The sequence below is a fragment of the Corvus cornix genome, chromosome Z (genome assembly GCF_000738735.6).
Source record: "Corvus cornix cornix isolate S_Up_H32 chromosome Z, ASM73873v5, whole genome shotgun sequence".
Classification (NCBI taxonomy): Eukaryota; Metazoa; Chordata; class Aves; order Passeriformes; family Corvidae; genus Corvus; species Corvus cornix.
The window spans coordinates 20,045,241-20,061,851 of NC_046357.1; the positions used below are offsets into that span (position 1 = coordinate 20,045,241).

Here is a 16,611-nt window from a genome sequence, read left to right on the forward strand (position 1 = left end):
TTGAGCCAAAGTACCCCTAAAAATGCAGAACCAAGTCCATGCTGATCTTATACATCCCTCAGCAGGGGGCGGTGAAATGACATAACCAACAGTAAATGATTTTCAATTGACTCAAAGCTCAGGCATCTGCCTGAAAAGAACAAAGACCATCCCTCAAGGTTTCTCAGGGTGGTAATTTCTATGCTCTCCAACACAGGGAATGACTGCTTCATTCCCCTCTATGCAGTGTGCAGGATTGGAACAGACACAGATGTTTCCCCTTGTTATTTATTGTCTCATAGCTGCCATCTGTTCAGTGCAGCCTCCCGTTGTCCCTCCACCAATACTTAGCTCATAAACCCTTTGGACAAGTGCATGTTTTCTTCTCTAGGACGCCTGACCTAAAATCTCTGTGGCAAAACATATAAAATAATAATAGTAATTACAATGGTATAAATGCAGATTGTAGCTTTCAGAGGCAGGAAACAGAAAATTCACCTTGAATGTGTACATGTATTTTTATTCCTCTGAAATAATCTTTCTCAAATAGAAATATGGTATCTAACAACATAGAAAACAGCATTACTTTTGATGGGAGATTTTCGACAAGTCAAAAAATATCACCAGATTCCCTTGAAAGGAAGGGAGCATGGAGAGCAAAACGTCAGATTTTAATGAGCTGAAGTTATTCACAATACCATAACCTTTCCAACTTTTACAACTAGTCTACTCCCACCCAGATTATGCAAAATATAATTGGTTAAAACCCTGTAAAATAGCCACAGAAAAAAAGTGAAAAAAGGAACATTTACTAACAAAGATACATATTTTTTTTTGTTATATCCGTTATCTCTCCAGGACAGACACAAATGACACTGACTACTAGTATGGCTCCATGGAAATCACAATCTTTATTTTTGACAAAACTTATGGATATTCTATCTGTAAAATTTATAAATAGCAACAACAGTAAAAGAACTCCAAGGGGAAAAAAACTTTCAGGAGCATAGACTCTACTTCATGCCAGCTTTAAAAAGGGATATTTAAAACTCTTGTCCAACTGATTAATCAAGTGGTTCAGTTGGATGGTCAAGGGTTGTGAGCAATGATGGTTGAGCTGATGCAATTCTCTAGTAAGTCAAGGGCTGGATGCTACATCACAGATGCTATTACATGCTGGAACAGAGCTGCACTGCTCCAGGGAGGGCTCTGGGACTCATCGGACAGACAGAGCAGTTGTGAGCTCCTTGGTGGGACAAGGGAGTGTGGCTGAAGCACTGGCACAGGATGTCCAGACTGGTGGTGGATGCCCCATCCCTGGAAACATCCAGCCTGAACAGCGTTCTGGGCAACCTGATCGAGTTGGAGGTGTCCCTGTTCGCTGTAGAGGTTTGGACTAGGTGACCTTTAAAAGTTCCTTTCCAACACAAACTCTTGCATGATTTAATGCACTGCATGTCTGTAGGACATGGTACCTCTGCCAGCCAGCCCTGGCAAGTACAGCTCAGAGGAGACAGACCAGTATCCCTGCAGCCTCTGCAGGGCTGGTGCATGACTTGTACTCTGCTTGCAAATCCTGCCTGCTAACTGGACAGGACACAATGGGGATAGGGCACTACAGGGTCAGAACTGTGAGTCTCCAGGGTTCCCTTTGGGCCTGGTTCACAGACACGCTCACACACAGACATGGGCGTGCAGGCCAAGCACACTCTAACCCTAAACCTACATGTGAATGCAAAGCTGAAGGTCAGATCCCAAAGTCCTTAAACAGTCAAAATGTCCATTGAAATCAACGTCATTCATTCCTGGGATGGAGAAATGACCTGTGCATGCAGAGAGGTGGCAATTATTGTATCCATTGTCCTAGAGCTGGTGGAAACTAATTCTGCCTTGGATGCTGGCGTAACTCATAGCATTTGAAGACCAGCCATGGAACACACGTTAAAAAACACAGTATTTTCTCCACTCAGAGTTGCAGAAAAGGTACGAGAGGGTATGCTAAATGACACTATAGAACAGAAGAGCCACAGGGAAACCATGGGGGCCTTCAAGGAGCAACTTCTGCATGAGAGCTGAAGGGAAGCAACTCCAGGACCTGGCCTGGAAGATGCTGTGTCAATGCTGCCTTTTTGAACTATTACAGGTTACTGTGGTGAGCTCCTGATGAGTGGCTCATGGAGAATTGCCATCAGGTTGTACTTTCCTTTTTTTTCTTCAGGGATCCCTTCAGTTTCCACCACAGACTATCCTTCCTCTTCATTTTCTTCTCTATCATGGACAGTGAGGACTCCTTCCTTCGAATTTCCCTCACTAGTCCATGAAAGACATCATCAATGTAGAAGCGGAGTGCAGCTGAAGTCTCAAAAAAGGAGCAGGAATATTCTCTGGCTAAGCTCATTCCTTCTTCAGTTGAAACCTACAAAGGAAATAAAATTCCATAAATATTGCCTAATACACAAAACATTAACCAACATGAGAACATTACAATATATATAGTCTGACTTCTTTGATCCTGTAAATCACTGACCAGGAAAACAATCTGACAGCATCCAACAGAGAAGATTCAAGAGTGAAAAGATCAGGCTGAATTCATGAGATATTTGAACAGAGCAGACTGGCAATATTCATTTGCTCGGGTATATTATGTCTCTAATTCTGATGCATCAATTTTTACATGTATTTCCTCTCTTTAGCACAGTAATCCTTTGGTTTGACAGTGCTGGTACATTTATTCTATGGGCTGGAATGGATGACTAGAAAGACTTACATAGCATTAAGGCCCTAGAAAATCTTTGTTGAGCATTAACCTAATCCTGGAGGCAACTTGACTCTTTAAGCACACCAGCTTTCATTCCTTAAAGTTTTTCAGTCACATTAATTTCTGAGCATGCCTTGGAGTGTTTTGGTCTTTGCAGGCCTGTAATCCTATCACTGAGCTCATACCTGAGCTGTATGAAGATCCAAAATCTATTTGTTTTTCAGCTCATCTTCCCTAAGTGGCTTTGTGTACTTACTGCTCTTGTAGAGCATGTGGGAAATATGTCTGTATTTTGAGGATCTGTACGAGCCTAGAGGGAAGCGAGACAAGTTCTTTTCACCTGCCTGACTTCTGAAGCAGGGATCGTTTTTCTGAAATTTCCATATTGGCTATTCTCTTGGCATTTGACCTGCCAGCCTGCTAAATGGAAGGGTGCTCAGCATGCTGATTAACGTGTGCTTCAAATAGAGCTTAAATGCATATCATGAGGGCTGTCACTGCCTGCCACTTAAGGTGCTTTTTACACTTTGGGAGCTCATCCAATAACATGCAGCAAGTCCACAGCAAAACACAGAGCAAACCCTATAAGCTTCTAAATGTTAACCCAGCTTCCCAGCCAACAGACTGTCCTTTCTTCTCAGTATTTGAAAATAAATCTGAATAAATGAATTGTATGACTTACACGTATGGTGTATATTCAAATTCTCAGAGGTCAGAAATCTCAGGCTTTGTTTTTATTTGCATTTGAATATCATGATTTATTCAAGTCACTTTCCAAACTTTCTTAAAAAAGGCAAAACAGTGCTTTGAGGCAGCCTTGTGAAAGGCTACACAATAGGCTATGGAAAATCTCAATTGCTACTGTCTACCACAAAACTCATCTTGGTACTTTGTTGTTGTTGTTTGTTTTCCTTTTTCTTTCCTGATTTCTAGCTTCACACACCCAAAGTGCCATTTATATTTATTAGCGAAATAAACCCCTACAATTCAAGATACAAACACACGCTCACATACCTACCATAAAGAAAATGCCCTTTAGGACTAAATTATGACACCACCTCATTGCACTTATTCCACTTATCGGCAAGGCTGGATACGGTGAAAAACAGGATTTGGGATGAAACAAAAAATCAGTTAATTCCAGCCTGGAGATAAATCTGCACCGAGCATGTACCTGCATAACACAGACCACAGAATTCCTCACCATCACCTTTGCATTGAGTCACAAACACTGTAACATTTGCAAGGATCAGTCCTCTATGCTCCAGGTACAACCTTAATTTAATTAAGAATATTGTGAGGCTAAGCAGGGAGGTTGCATGCCAACCTGAATAATACTTACTGACACAATGAAAGATGGTTACCACTTTCCAACTGCTATAATTGCCAACCTTTTCCAAAAAGAGATGGGTAGCAATATGGTCCTTGTTTTTCTCTGGGCAGCTGTGTAAGCAAAATGCATGATTCAATATGTCTGTTGGGCACTATTGAGAAATCGATTGTCTGGATAGAAGACTATTTTGGTTTATTTTGGACTTTATAATGATCTTTTTTTTCCTTGCTATTCTTTGAGCTGAAGGAGGAATTTTTTTATTTTATTTTGTTAAAGATGCTACAGTTCTGAGTAAATGATTGCACAGAGCTGCAGTTTCAATGAAGATTTCATACTTTCGTTACCTAAAAGGAAGAAAAAATCCACATGAACTGAAACATCCCTATGTTAAAGAATGGTAAGGCTGTAAATATAATGAGGCTGTCAGTACAATAATATCAAATATAAAAAGTATTATTCTCTGTGAATTTCTAGTCTTTACCCCAGTTTGCTCCTCCTTTGTTACACCTTTTCTTTCTTTTTTTTTTCTTTTCTAGGACTAAAACTATGTTTTCTCTGCCCTGCAAGGAAGACATGCTATGCTCTGTAATGAAACAAGACTGCTAAGAGCTGTGAGAAATGAAGACTACTCAGGAGAATTAAATAATGTAAAAAACTTCCTCCCAATATCTTTGTGGCTGGAGGTTAGCAACTTGGCCAAATTTGGCTGGGTTTCTATAAAACTAAAGTTTGGTTTTGGACCCCAGTTTCCTGTCAAATTACCGAGACAACATTGAAGTTATTAATGGTGATAGTTCATTTCAAATCATGGTATTTTTCTTAAGTCTTGCCCTAAGGAACTGATTAACTGTCTTGGTGAAATTTTATGAGCTAATTCAGCATGAGGAGGACACCTGGCAAAAACAATTTCAGGACAATTAGCTGATGTTTTTCAGCTTCAAGGCTGAAAACATATAATGTTGTAATAATTATCATTACTGCTTCTAGCACTGATGAATATAGATATAGTAATTTAACTAATCTGTTTGCTGGAGAATCTATAAATATAAAGAGGTGTCTAGAGGAAAAAAATACAAATTTTTCTTTTGGTTCATCATTAGGTCAAGAGGCTAGACACCTATGGAATGAGAAACAAGGGATAAACTTTGATGAGGTGACTGAGGCCCGCATAATTCCAGGGATTTACCCTGTTCCCATCTTATTGCCAGAAGAGAATTTCTATGTCATAGAAATACATTCCAGATCTGGACAACCCAGGGTCTTGTTGACAAATTGAAGCTTCGATGGGTCTGTATCAATGGCAGATATGATCTGTCAGTGTGACACAGACAGACAGGTCAGGGAGAGAGGTCATTCTATTGAATATATGTCTGGGAAGCAGAGCTTTATATCTCATTCTTAGAGTAACCCTCCTTGATTGAATCTGGCATTGTTTCCAAGAGTATAATTCTGGTCATATTGATTCCAACTTAGCTCATTTTTGTGCTGGTAAACCTTAAGAAAGGAATGAAGGTGGAAGATGGGTGTAGTGAACATAATGAAAAATGAAAATTTAAGAGCTGAGAGAATTTTCCTGAGTTTGATTCAAACTTTTAAAAACTGTGGTTGTCTGAGTGGGGTTTTGATCAGGAGTTACAGAAGAAGGACTTGAAATTTGCTCTACAAACAATGAGCAAAATCCCCCAAATCCATAAAATGAGAATGAAACCTCATAGACATGATGTGTCACTCCCTGGAAAAGAGTCTTTCTTGTAAAATGCATGATTCTGAGTCCCCATTTCTGAGAGCATGTGTGAGTTGTGAGGGAAGATATACCTGTGACAACATATAACTGAATCTTTTCTGGTAAAGATATATGCGTTCCGACAGCATGTGGGCTGTGAACAGCACATGGGACTGTAGGTTGCGTTTGGAATTTCCCATCTCTGCATAGCTGAGGGCAGCTAGAACACATCACTGCTTCATCCTGAGGGGAAGCATTCGCTGGCTACAAACCTCATTATACAGCATTAGGATTCTGTTTGTGGCTTTTTCAAACTTCCCCTGGAAAATTACAAGGGAGATTAAATGCAACACTGACAGCCCATGAAAACTGTGATGGATGAGCTGCCTTCTTTAAGACAGCCAGTTCCCTACTAAGGTCAGCTCCTGCACAATACCACCTGGGCTAGGTGGTGGTTGGGGAGACCCTAGCAATCACTGGCCCCCATGGGCAGAAGATAAAAATACCTGAATACCTGTTTCTGAGGTGAAAAGTGCAGAGAAATGAAACAGATCAATAGTCTGCCTTTGCCCTTGGACTGTCATTAGCTGGAAAATCTCCATCAGGATCAAATTATTTTGTGTTCAGCTTTGTTACCTCCATTGGTCATGGCAGCAACAGAAGGACCCCAAAGTAGATTTCACTGGTGACGATCATACTATCAGAGTTAACAGCTTCATCTTGGGTGAGATAGTGGTGGTCTTCAGGCAGGGAAGCAGTGCATTTCTGCTTGTGCATCTCATCCCTGCAACAGCATGGTCTACTCCAGATGGCTTTTGCAGTTTTCCCCTCATAACTGGGACCTCCAGATTGCCATGGAGAGACTTGGAGGTTGTAGGTGAAGTGCTGAGTGTTGCAAGGACTCTCCTAAATTTCTCTTACAGACTTCTACGCTGGTAGTCATCATATAACTTACTTATATAATTCTGGATAATTATATTGTTCTATGAGTATTTATTTTCTTTTTTCTGGAGGGACATGGTCTAGATCAGAGACAGAAGGGTACACATGTTGCTCAACAGAGTGCTCATCTAAATCCCACTGAGAAAAATAGGAGAAATTTCTGTTGGTTTTGATCATGATCTGCATTTTTGACAAGCAATAACATATGAGAGTTGTAAGGAAAAGATACTGAAGAGGAAGGGAAGCAGCATATTGAGCAGCCTTGTTTGCACCACAGTAAATTAAAAAAGGAATAGGAAAAACCATGAATAGGAGTAGGAAAATGTCTGAATAACGTCCTGTAAAGATCCATATCCTTCCCTCCAGAGTAGGAAAATGTCTGAATAACGTCCTGTAAAGATCCATATCCTTCCCTCCATGTCTAGTGGATTTTTTTTCTGTTTCTCAGCAAGTCCTGTTCCAGAAAAGAAGAACCAGCTGCCAAGCTGTTTATTAGCACCTGGATATCAATCTGTTTAGAGACAGGCAGGCAATCAGGAAGAGTCCATGCACATGTTTGGGTCCCTCCCCATCACAGCCCGTTCCATCAGCACATCAGGACAAACATCATAAGCTTTTGGTACAGGCATAAACCCGTAACATATTAGAAGAAAGAGCTGTGGACATCAAAATTATTCGCAGTTTTCTCAGTCTCTAATAAGTAACTTTGACAAAAGAAAAAGAGAAAAGTAATCTCACGGGTCTAGAAAGAGAATGCCATCCCGGACAACAAAACGGAAAAGAATGGGTGTTGACTGACATGAGCAGTGATTTTTTTTTTTGATCCCAGCACTGACCACCAATTTTATGCTTAAGACACTCCCACAGAGCAACTGTGAGTTTTCTCATTGTTCATATAATCAAGGAATCATTTAAGTTGGAAAAGACCTCTAAGTTTACCAAGTCCACCTGTTAATGCTACACTGCCAAACCAGCCACTAAACCATGTTCTGAAGTGCCACATCTACATGTCTTTTGAACATTTACAGGAACAGTGACTCCACCAGTGTCCTGGGCAGCCTGATCCTGTGCCTGACCACCCTTTCAGTGAAGATACTTTTAGTACTATCCAATCCAAACCTTTTCTTGTGCAACTTGAGGCCTTTTTCTCCCATTCTACTGCTGGTTCCCTGGAACAGGGAAAAGCTCTTCATTTCGGTGGATAGGACTGTGCCCAGCAAAGGCTGAGCTGATTTCTCCTATATTGCCACCTGCCTTTCTTACAGCCAAAGGCATTTGCTGTATATATTTGAATCCTGTTTTCAGAAACATGCAGCCCAAACCACTAACCCAAGAGCAGACACATTATACCTACATCAGTTTTGACAGTTATTAATTCTTTTCCTTGGACAAGTGTTGTATCAAGAGGCATGCTGGCAGAGACTTCCTGCAGGCTGGTATAAGGATCTTTCCAAGTGTGAAATGCTGTTTTTCAGGTCAAAGCTCAAACACTTGGTTATTACAGCAGTGGCTTGAGTTGAAAACATGAGCAGAAACATAAAAAACAGGAAAAATAAATCTTTCTGTCTTCTTAAGACAAGCAGCATTGTTGTTATTTGTTCACATAATACATGTCATGGAATATCTTTTAAAAGAAAATAAAAAAGTGTTCCAAGGCTTTTTACCCTTCTTCTCTCTCTTCAGATCTTTACACTTATAAACTGCCTATCATATTCTTGCCACTGAGCAATGACGTTTCTGAAAGAAGTGGAAAAACCAAGATCAATTCAAAATCAATTTATTCTGAAAAAAATGCAGAAGACTAGGGTTTGTGAGGAACCAGCATGACATTTTGTGGCCAGACATTCAATATGGCTATGTTTCAGGTCTAAACAAGTGCACAGCAAATGCAAAAGTTAAACAGAAATCCTTGTCATTAAAACCTCCTGTTTCTACCTCCCTCAATATCAAACATTCTGCTTTCTTGCAAAATTTTAACTTAATTTTAAGTGAGTTACTGCTTTAAAGTATAATGTTGAAACCTTTTCTTCTGAAAACATAAACATTTCAACCTTCATGTATGGTCCCATTCCCCAATGTAAACACTGCAGGTATCCATTTGACTTGGCCAGGATTCCACTGGAATTCACAACTAGTTTCCACTGTCACAAGCCAGCATTTTTCATTCGACCTAACAAGTGCACCTTACTTTTTTCCCTCAGTCCCTGGCTAAGCAACCCTCTTTTCAGCAGGCTGAACAGGTAATGAGTAGCATGGTGCAAAAATGTGAAAGGAGGTTTTCATGTCAACGCATTACTCTTAAAACCATTTGGAAGTCTTCAGAAGAAATCAGTTGGACAAACCTCTCTTCAGCTTCATGGCAGGCAATTCTGCAGGCTCAGATTTGCTGTCTTTCTAGACTACGAGACCACAGGATTAATTATTATCATGAAGGTGTTGCAATTAGTTCTGCACCTCCTTCTCCCTCCCTAGAGTGACGTGTCTTATAAGAATTTTCTATTCTTTCCTTTCGACCTTGTCACTCTGTGATACTTTTTTGCTAGTTTCACACTAAAGCATTTTTGGTGACCAGAATGGAGTCTAACTTGAATGGGCATGGGTGTAGGTAGGATTAGCAGACTGGGCCAAGGAGAAGATAAAGTTTTGCTGTGTGAACTTGCGCCCTGAAGAGCCTCGATGTCATGGAAATATAGCACACGGCCCAGCAATGCATATCTCATCCTCAGCTGCTCTAACTTCTGGAGAAATTCACATTACAGAGGCTGAGATATTCCTTCCCTTCCCCTCATAACTTGGACTTTGATTTAGGAAGAAAGAAAGGAATGGACAGGAAGAAAAATGCAGTTTTAGCAATGCAAAAAATAATAGCATTGTCCAGCATTTCTGTAATGAGCTTTGGGTCTTATTTTTAGCAGGTGGAGGGTGGAGAGTGTGGGACTGTAAAATTAATTTGGTCATTTTTTAAAGGAAAGCCATTTAATGGTCTTGACAAAAAATAAATTTTTAGGCAAAACCAGAGAGATTGATCTGTCCCCAGTTATGTAATTCTTACCTGGTTAGTCACTAATCTGTGACCTGGAACACAGCTTAGTCTGTTCTGAGCAAGGCAGAAACATGCTCTTATTTGATCCAAGGGAACTGCAAATTGTTGGGGGTTTTGAAAGAAATCTGATGAATCATCACTGAACACTTGTTCTTATGTCATTCACTATTGACCTCTCTTAGATTAGACTGACACTTTCTGACTGCTATAGCAATTACTGCACTCTTACAAAAAACTCTAAGCTAACACTAGCTATTTTGATAAATACATCTCTCACTCATTTTCATATGCAAAAAGATTCTCGATTCAATTTACACTTGAATAATTTCTGCAGATTTTTAACATCTTTTGTGATGAAGATTACTAATATCTGTCTAGCCTTTCTCTTCTTTTTGGAATTTTATTTTTTTCCACCTCTTGGATCTAGAATATTCTTGTGACATAGGAGCTATTCCTCCAGGTTATTTCATTCCTGCTTTCGGTAAATGTTTGCAGTGCAGATAAACATACTCCATGCAGTTGCTTAGCTGCAAAGCCAGCAAAGCACATTTCGGTCTATTGTTTCCAGTTTGTGACAATGTTATTTCATTATTTCACAGGTATAATGCTAAATAACTGAATCAACATCTCATTTCATGTAAGAATCACTCTGGTATCAGGGTGCTGTCTGCAGGTTAGACTTTAAAGTTGTTCTTCTCTACTACAGACTGTACTCTTTTGGCTTTATCTTGTCAAAAGCATGACTGATGAGTGGGCTAAAGCATCTTTACATCAGGAAATGTTTCTAAAGAGATGGCCTCAGGATGTGACTGAATTGGATACTCAAAGCCACATGATCCTGCATCACTCAGCAATAGCTCTGGGTCTAATTTGAAGAGAATGTGGAAGTGTTAAATCCTTAGCATCAGTCTTCAAGATGAATAAGTTCAGGTCAATTGCTCAAAGCATTTTTCAGAGATCTGACAATTTTCCAAATTGTCCATCATCTTTAAAGGTTCTTTGATTGCATTGCTCAGCTGAAGACATAGATGGCCATAAGAAGGTTGCAAAAAGCAGATATTTTTACATCAGTTTCACAAGGACATCTGCTGTTTCTTGTAACGGAAAAAAGAAATCTAGGAATTGAAATGTTATTTTCACAAGAAAAGAAAATCTTTTCAATTTTTTTTTTTTTAAGCAACAACAAATAAATCAATTATCATCTGCTAAGAGCAGATGGTTATTTTAAAAAAATTACATGTAAAAAGAGCTTCAAATGTACATTTTAGACTTTATTTTAAGCAAATAGAAAATTAGTGGCATTCATTCCTTATTTTAACTCTGATTTCTATTGTTTTGTGAGCATAAGTTGACTATCAGTCCAGTAGAGACAGCCTCCATATCTTTCGTCTATCTGTATACTCGTGTAAGGTATTTTCATTTATGTGTTAGGCATTACATTCCCACTTGAATTCAGTTCTTCATAAGGACACAGTCACTAAGCACACTGGGGACTGAGTAAATAAACTTAATTCCTGGTAGCCTTTGCAAATCTCCCCGATATTACATTATTTTGCCTCTAACAGCAATATTATGTCCTGAAAACACTCAATTGACATGAAAAGATAATAAAGAAGGAGTCAGCAAGAAGGGAAGATCAGGACTCTGCTTTCAGTGTTCTATTTTCCTCTGTTGTCTGCTGAAGATTGGGAAATACAGCTCAAGAAATTTGAAGGCAACCAGAAAGAGATCTGGAGACCTACATTCAAATCAAAGAAGAGGCAGAAACAGGTGTATATTTATTTTTGCATGTTTATACATATGGCTGCAAACAAGAACTGTAAATTAAGAAAAAAACCACCCCACAACAAAACAAAAATATTATTGATTCACAGAACTGGAATAATCTTTTGAGCCAAAGCAGCAAAAGCTTGTCTTAATATAAATGTCTCATTTTTAGACAGATGGACAGAATACTGGAATTAAGTTCTGAAAATCCCCTTTTGCCTAAGCTTAATATGAGTTTCCAACACTGGAATAAAAGGGTCAAAACAAATATGCAGTAAAGAGTGTTGCTTGTCCTAACAGCACACATTGCTTCACACCACTTCTGAGTGCAGCACACATATATTCTGTACAGTTTTCACATCTAAACATACTCCCAGATCCAGACTGCAGGCAGACAGGGAACACCATCTTAATTTTCTGGCAGCGAAAAGAAAATTGCAAGAAATCTCTCCTTCCTCCTTTCATCTCCATGCAGTTGTGGTCTGCTGGGATTCAGGGATTCTGTCCAGGCTGCTGAAGTGAGTGTTCAACAGAAGGGAGGCAGAGGAAGAATTTATAATGGATTTATAAATATTTGGACTGCAGTAGATCTTTTTCTTTTTTAGAAATCATTTACTGAAACAAGCACGTGTTGAAATATATGAGATATCAAAGTGTCTTATGCATAGTCTACAGAACAATGTTTCACCCTTCCATCTTTTACTTGAGTTGTTTTTTAAAGAAAAAAGTTCGTCAATGCAATGAAAAGAGGATTTACTTGAGTTGCTTTTAAAACAAAAAGTTACAGGATGCAATGAGAGGGGGATGATATGTCAGAAAATGGGAGTGGTGAATCACTGAGGTTGTTTTTCCTGGAACATGTAATTAATTTTGAGGGTTTAGTAATTCTGAAGTTTATTAGGAAGGTTTGTCAAACAATCTCATTACAGGAAATATTGCGGAGTATCTTTATTAAACTAATGGCATTGATCTTCCCCATGTCAATATTAATTCAGGGAATATTTTACAGTTTTGCAGAATATGAATTGATTGAAAAAATTATGGGAGCTTTATGGAGCCTTTCTTTTTCAGCTCCTTTCTAGTGTGCTGAAAGGAGAGCTTCATGGATGAGCAGAGTGGTTTTCTGTGGTCAGAGGAACATTTAAAGCCAGAGACCCATGACACAGGGATGTCAAACTAGGAATGACAGCTGAATAAGGAGTATTAAGTTCCATCATGTGATGTGACTTGCCACATGGACAATGCATAACAAAATCTTAAGTATGGAGAACTGCTTATGAAGGACATAACAACGAAAAATGAATGTGCAGAGGGAGAAAAATTAAAAATCTTAAATGGCTGGTGGGTAGGAAGAGCTGTAAGAACATATTCAGCTAATTAGACATATCAAGCTTTCTTATTTCCTGCTAACCTCACTCAAATTATCTTGCTTCTGCTGCAGGTTAAGATCGTGGTAACTTGTTCATGTATCTGTGGTTAACTTGTCCTGTTGGCAAGCTCCTTGTTCAGGGGGCACTTTCTTTGGATAACCCTTTTGTGGTTCCTGCCCATGGGCTTTGATTTGTAATAGGACTGAGCACCCTAAAGTAACCAAAGTAGCAGCTAACAGCTGGCAGAATCTTAACTCTGGGCAATAGAGCACCAAACTTTCTTGCTTACATCCCCAAGAAGTGTTGGACCACTTATTAACAGAAACTTAGTGGTGGTGCTTGAGGGTCAATGACGAGAGTTTTTTCCTAGAATTTTAGTGGTTTTTTGCTGAAGCCAAAACAAGAATTCCTCTTCTTATTTATTGCCTCAGAGAAAGGATATAATAAACAGAGAAGAGAGAAGCAGAAGAGTAAAGGTGGAAGGATGGTGGAGGGGAGGAAGACAGAGTACATCTTCATTATGCTAGCTTCAGGGTAGAATGAGAAAACAGAGTCTTAACAAACAAAATGGAAGAAATTCCTTGCTAGAAGCATCTGTTTAACCTCTTTTATCCATGATGTATCCTTCCAGTTATGCAGATACTCTTGATGTATAAAAGCTATTATTTTAACACACCCTGTGAGCTCAAATTATTATTGTAACTGATAAACTCATAATCTTACCCAGAGTAATAGAATTTTCAGCCAACCAGTGATAAAGCTGTAGTTTAGTTTACCCAGCAGCATGTGTGTATATGCATCTACACACAAAAACACACATAGACCACAAATGCTGCTGGGATCATGTCAAACCTCTCCATTATTTCTGGCAGAAAATGTTGGCCTTGCAGAAAACCTTGGATGTGGATGCTGACAAAACACTGTTCTATAGAGTCCCTTCAGTCCTGGGAGGAATTCAGCATCAGCTCCTCTGCAGATTGGAAGTGGTTTCTGACATTTATTTATTTCCCATGCTGCATGCAGCTGATTCATTCCAAACCTTCAGTCTAGCCAGACTCTGGAAATGGCAGTGAAAAGGTGAAAATACAGAATGTGTAGATGCTGCAAGCCAGGATACCCTTTCCTCAAGGCTTTTGAGAAATTTTTTAAAGGAAAACATGGTGGGCTGTAACCAGCCAAGTGAACCACTGCTTCTGCATCCTCCATAGAGAAAAGAGTGAAAATGACAAAAGAGGTTGAAAACGAAAGTCAGGAAACAGATAACAAAGAAGATATGATAAATGCATAAATAATACTATGAAAAGAATACATTAAGTTGTATGTTCAAATAATACACTAAAACATGAATAGTATTAAGGGTGGGGGGGGAGAAAGATATGGTTTCTCAGGGGTAACTTGATCTGGCTGATTAAATATTATCAGTATTTAATCCCTGATAATCATGATGGCTGTTTCACAAATCTGGAACCTGTGCAGGTTGACGTCCATGCCTGAATGAGCAACACTACGGCTCAGACTATGGAGTGGAAATGTAAGAATCATCATAGAATGGTCTGTGTTGGAAGGGACTGAAAAGTTCTTATCTTCTTCCAATCCCCTGGGCAGGAAGGGCAAGACACCTTCCACTAGATCAGGTTGCTCCAAGCCTGTCACCCTTCTCTTGATGCAGCCCAGGACATGGTTGGGACTTTCTGGGCTGCCAGTGCACATGGCTGGGTCATGTGGACCTTCTCATCAACCAACACCCCCCAAGTCCTTCTCCCCAGGTCTGCTCTCAAACCATTCTCTGTTTGCCTGTATTTTTGTATTCTGATTACCCCTGGCACTTGGCCTTGTTGAACTTCATGAGGTTCACATGGTCCCACCTCTCCAGCCCATCCCTCTGGATGACATCCCTTCCCTTCAGCGTGTGACCTCACCACACAGCTTGGTGTCATCAGCAAACTTGTGACATCCAGGTATGACGATGACAAAGACAGACAACAACACTTTTTTTTTTTTTCCCCAGGAATCTTGCTTACTTTTCTCTAATGACTGTTTTTCTTTAATTTTCTTAAACACATATATAAGACTAGATTTAGGGGAACAAAATTGCTGGTGTTAAAAGCAACAGCTGGTGAAGAACACTAAGTGCTTGAAGCCTTAACAGTTACTGTCACTAGCAATTCAGGACATGCTATCACCACATTATTTTTTTACCTGTAGAAATAAAATGAGTGTTATTAAATGGTTTGGAAAATGACAACTGCCTGTGGTAAAGTTTTGTTTTATGTGGTGAAAGGAATATTAATAAGAGGATAGGTATAATATCTTTGAGAAAAAGATGTGGAAAAGTAAATGTAGATCCCGTTTTAGAAAGAAGAGGCAGTTGCTATGGTTGACACAAATTTTTCAAGGTGGAATTAAATATTTTCCACTGAAAGATGTATGGAAATCAAAGAATCATAGAGCAGTTTCATATAGAAGAGAACTCTGAAGGTTACCTAGTGCAAACTCCTGCTCATAGTGGGTCCACCTGGGACAGCTCACTCATATAGCAGTCAGTCAAGCACTGAACTTCCTTATTCTAAGGAAGGAAAATGCTCACCCTTTCTGGGGGCTTTCACTGCTTGAACACTCTTATTATGAAAAAAAGCCAAAACAAAACCCTCAAAACAACCCTCATAATTACTGACATTTTTTTGCTCAGCAAAATTTTTTAAAAATTTTTTCTCATAATTTCGTTTTCCATCACCAATGGTTTTGTCTTCATTCTAAGATGAATGAGATTCCATTCAATCCATCAGGCTGAACAAATCCACAAGCTCAGGTGACTCAGCGTTTTCTGTTCCTCTTTTGTGCTCTACCCCAAGATCATGTTGGGGATTTCTGCTGAACTCATTCCAGTGCATCAAGTTATTTCTTGTACTGTAAAGCCCTAAACAGGCACAGTACTTCAGATATCCTTTTTTGGCTACAATAACACTTTGTGAGACTGATTTGAAAGCCTTCTTAGAGTGAAGGGAAACATAATCCACTTCTTTCATGCACAGAGTCACTCGTCACGAAGACTTTCACAGGACTCAGGTTCTCAGGTATGATTTCCCCTTTATAAATCCATGTTAAATGTTCCCAGGCACTTTCTTATCCTTCGTGTGCCTGGACGTGGCATTTTGGGAGAGTTTGCTTCATAAACACATTATCCATTTATTTTGAAGGCAACAGATACTTGAAACATTTACCAGAATAATTGATTTAGCTTTAAACTGCTTAACTCAGGTAAACTGAGTGCACACTCACTAGCTGAGACCCTTCACTTCAACCTCACTGAAGTTTCTTCCAGGGCTGCTCAAAGAATGTACATGAAAATGTAACTGATCAGTCAAGATGACCATAGCAAGCACTTACATACTCCTGTCCCATGTAAATAAATACAAATAAAATTTTACACAAGTTAAAGATTTTGGGTCATATGATGAGTTTTCACACCTGCTGGAGGTCTGCTTTGCCTCTGTTTTGTTTTGGGTTTTTTTTTTTTTTTTTTTTTTTTTTTTTTTTTTTTTTGTGGTTGTTGTTGTTGTTGTTTTTCTAACCAATTTTCACGGTTTAAAAACTTGATTAGGTACTTCAAACCCCTTTTCTTAATAATCTTTTATCAAAAAGAATGTAAATCCAAAGTAGACCACATATAATCAAGGAGGCCAGGCTTTGATAACA

At 39.2% G+C, this 16,611-nt stretch overlaps 1 protein-coding gene across 1 annotated transcript in view; it reads right to left on the reverse strand.

Annotated features, from left to right (window-relative positions):
• Positions 1-633: 633 nt before the first annotated feature.
• Positions 634-16,611, reverse strand: part of RIT2 (Ras like without CAAX 2) — a 183,361-nt gene continuing 167,383 nt past the window's right edge. Inside the window, exon 5 of the mRNA XM_020584953.2 lies at positions 634-2,395. Coding sequence (XP_020440542.1) covers positions 2,168-2,395 — 228 coding nt within the window. The 3' untranslated portion in view covers positions 634-2,167. The remainder of the gene's footprint in view (positions 2,396-16,611) is intronic.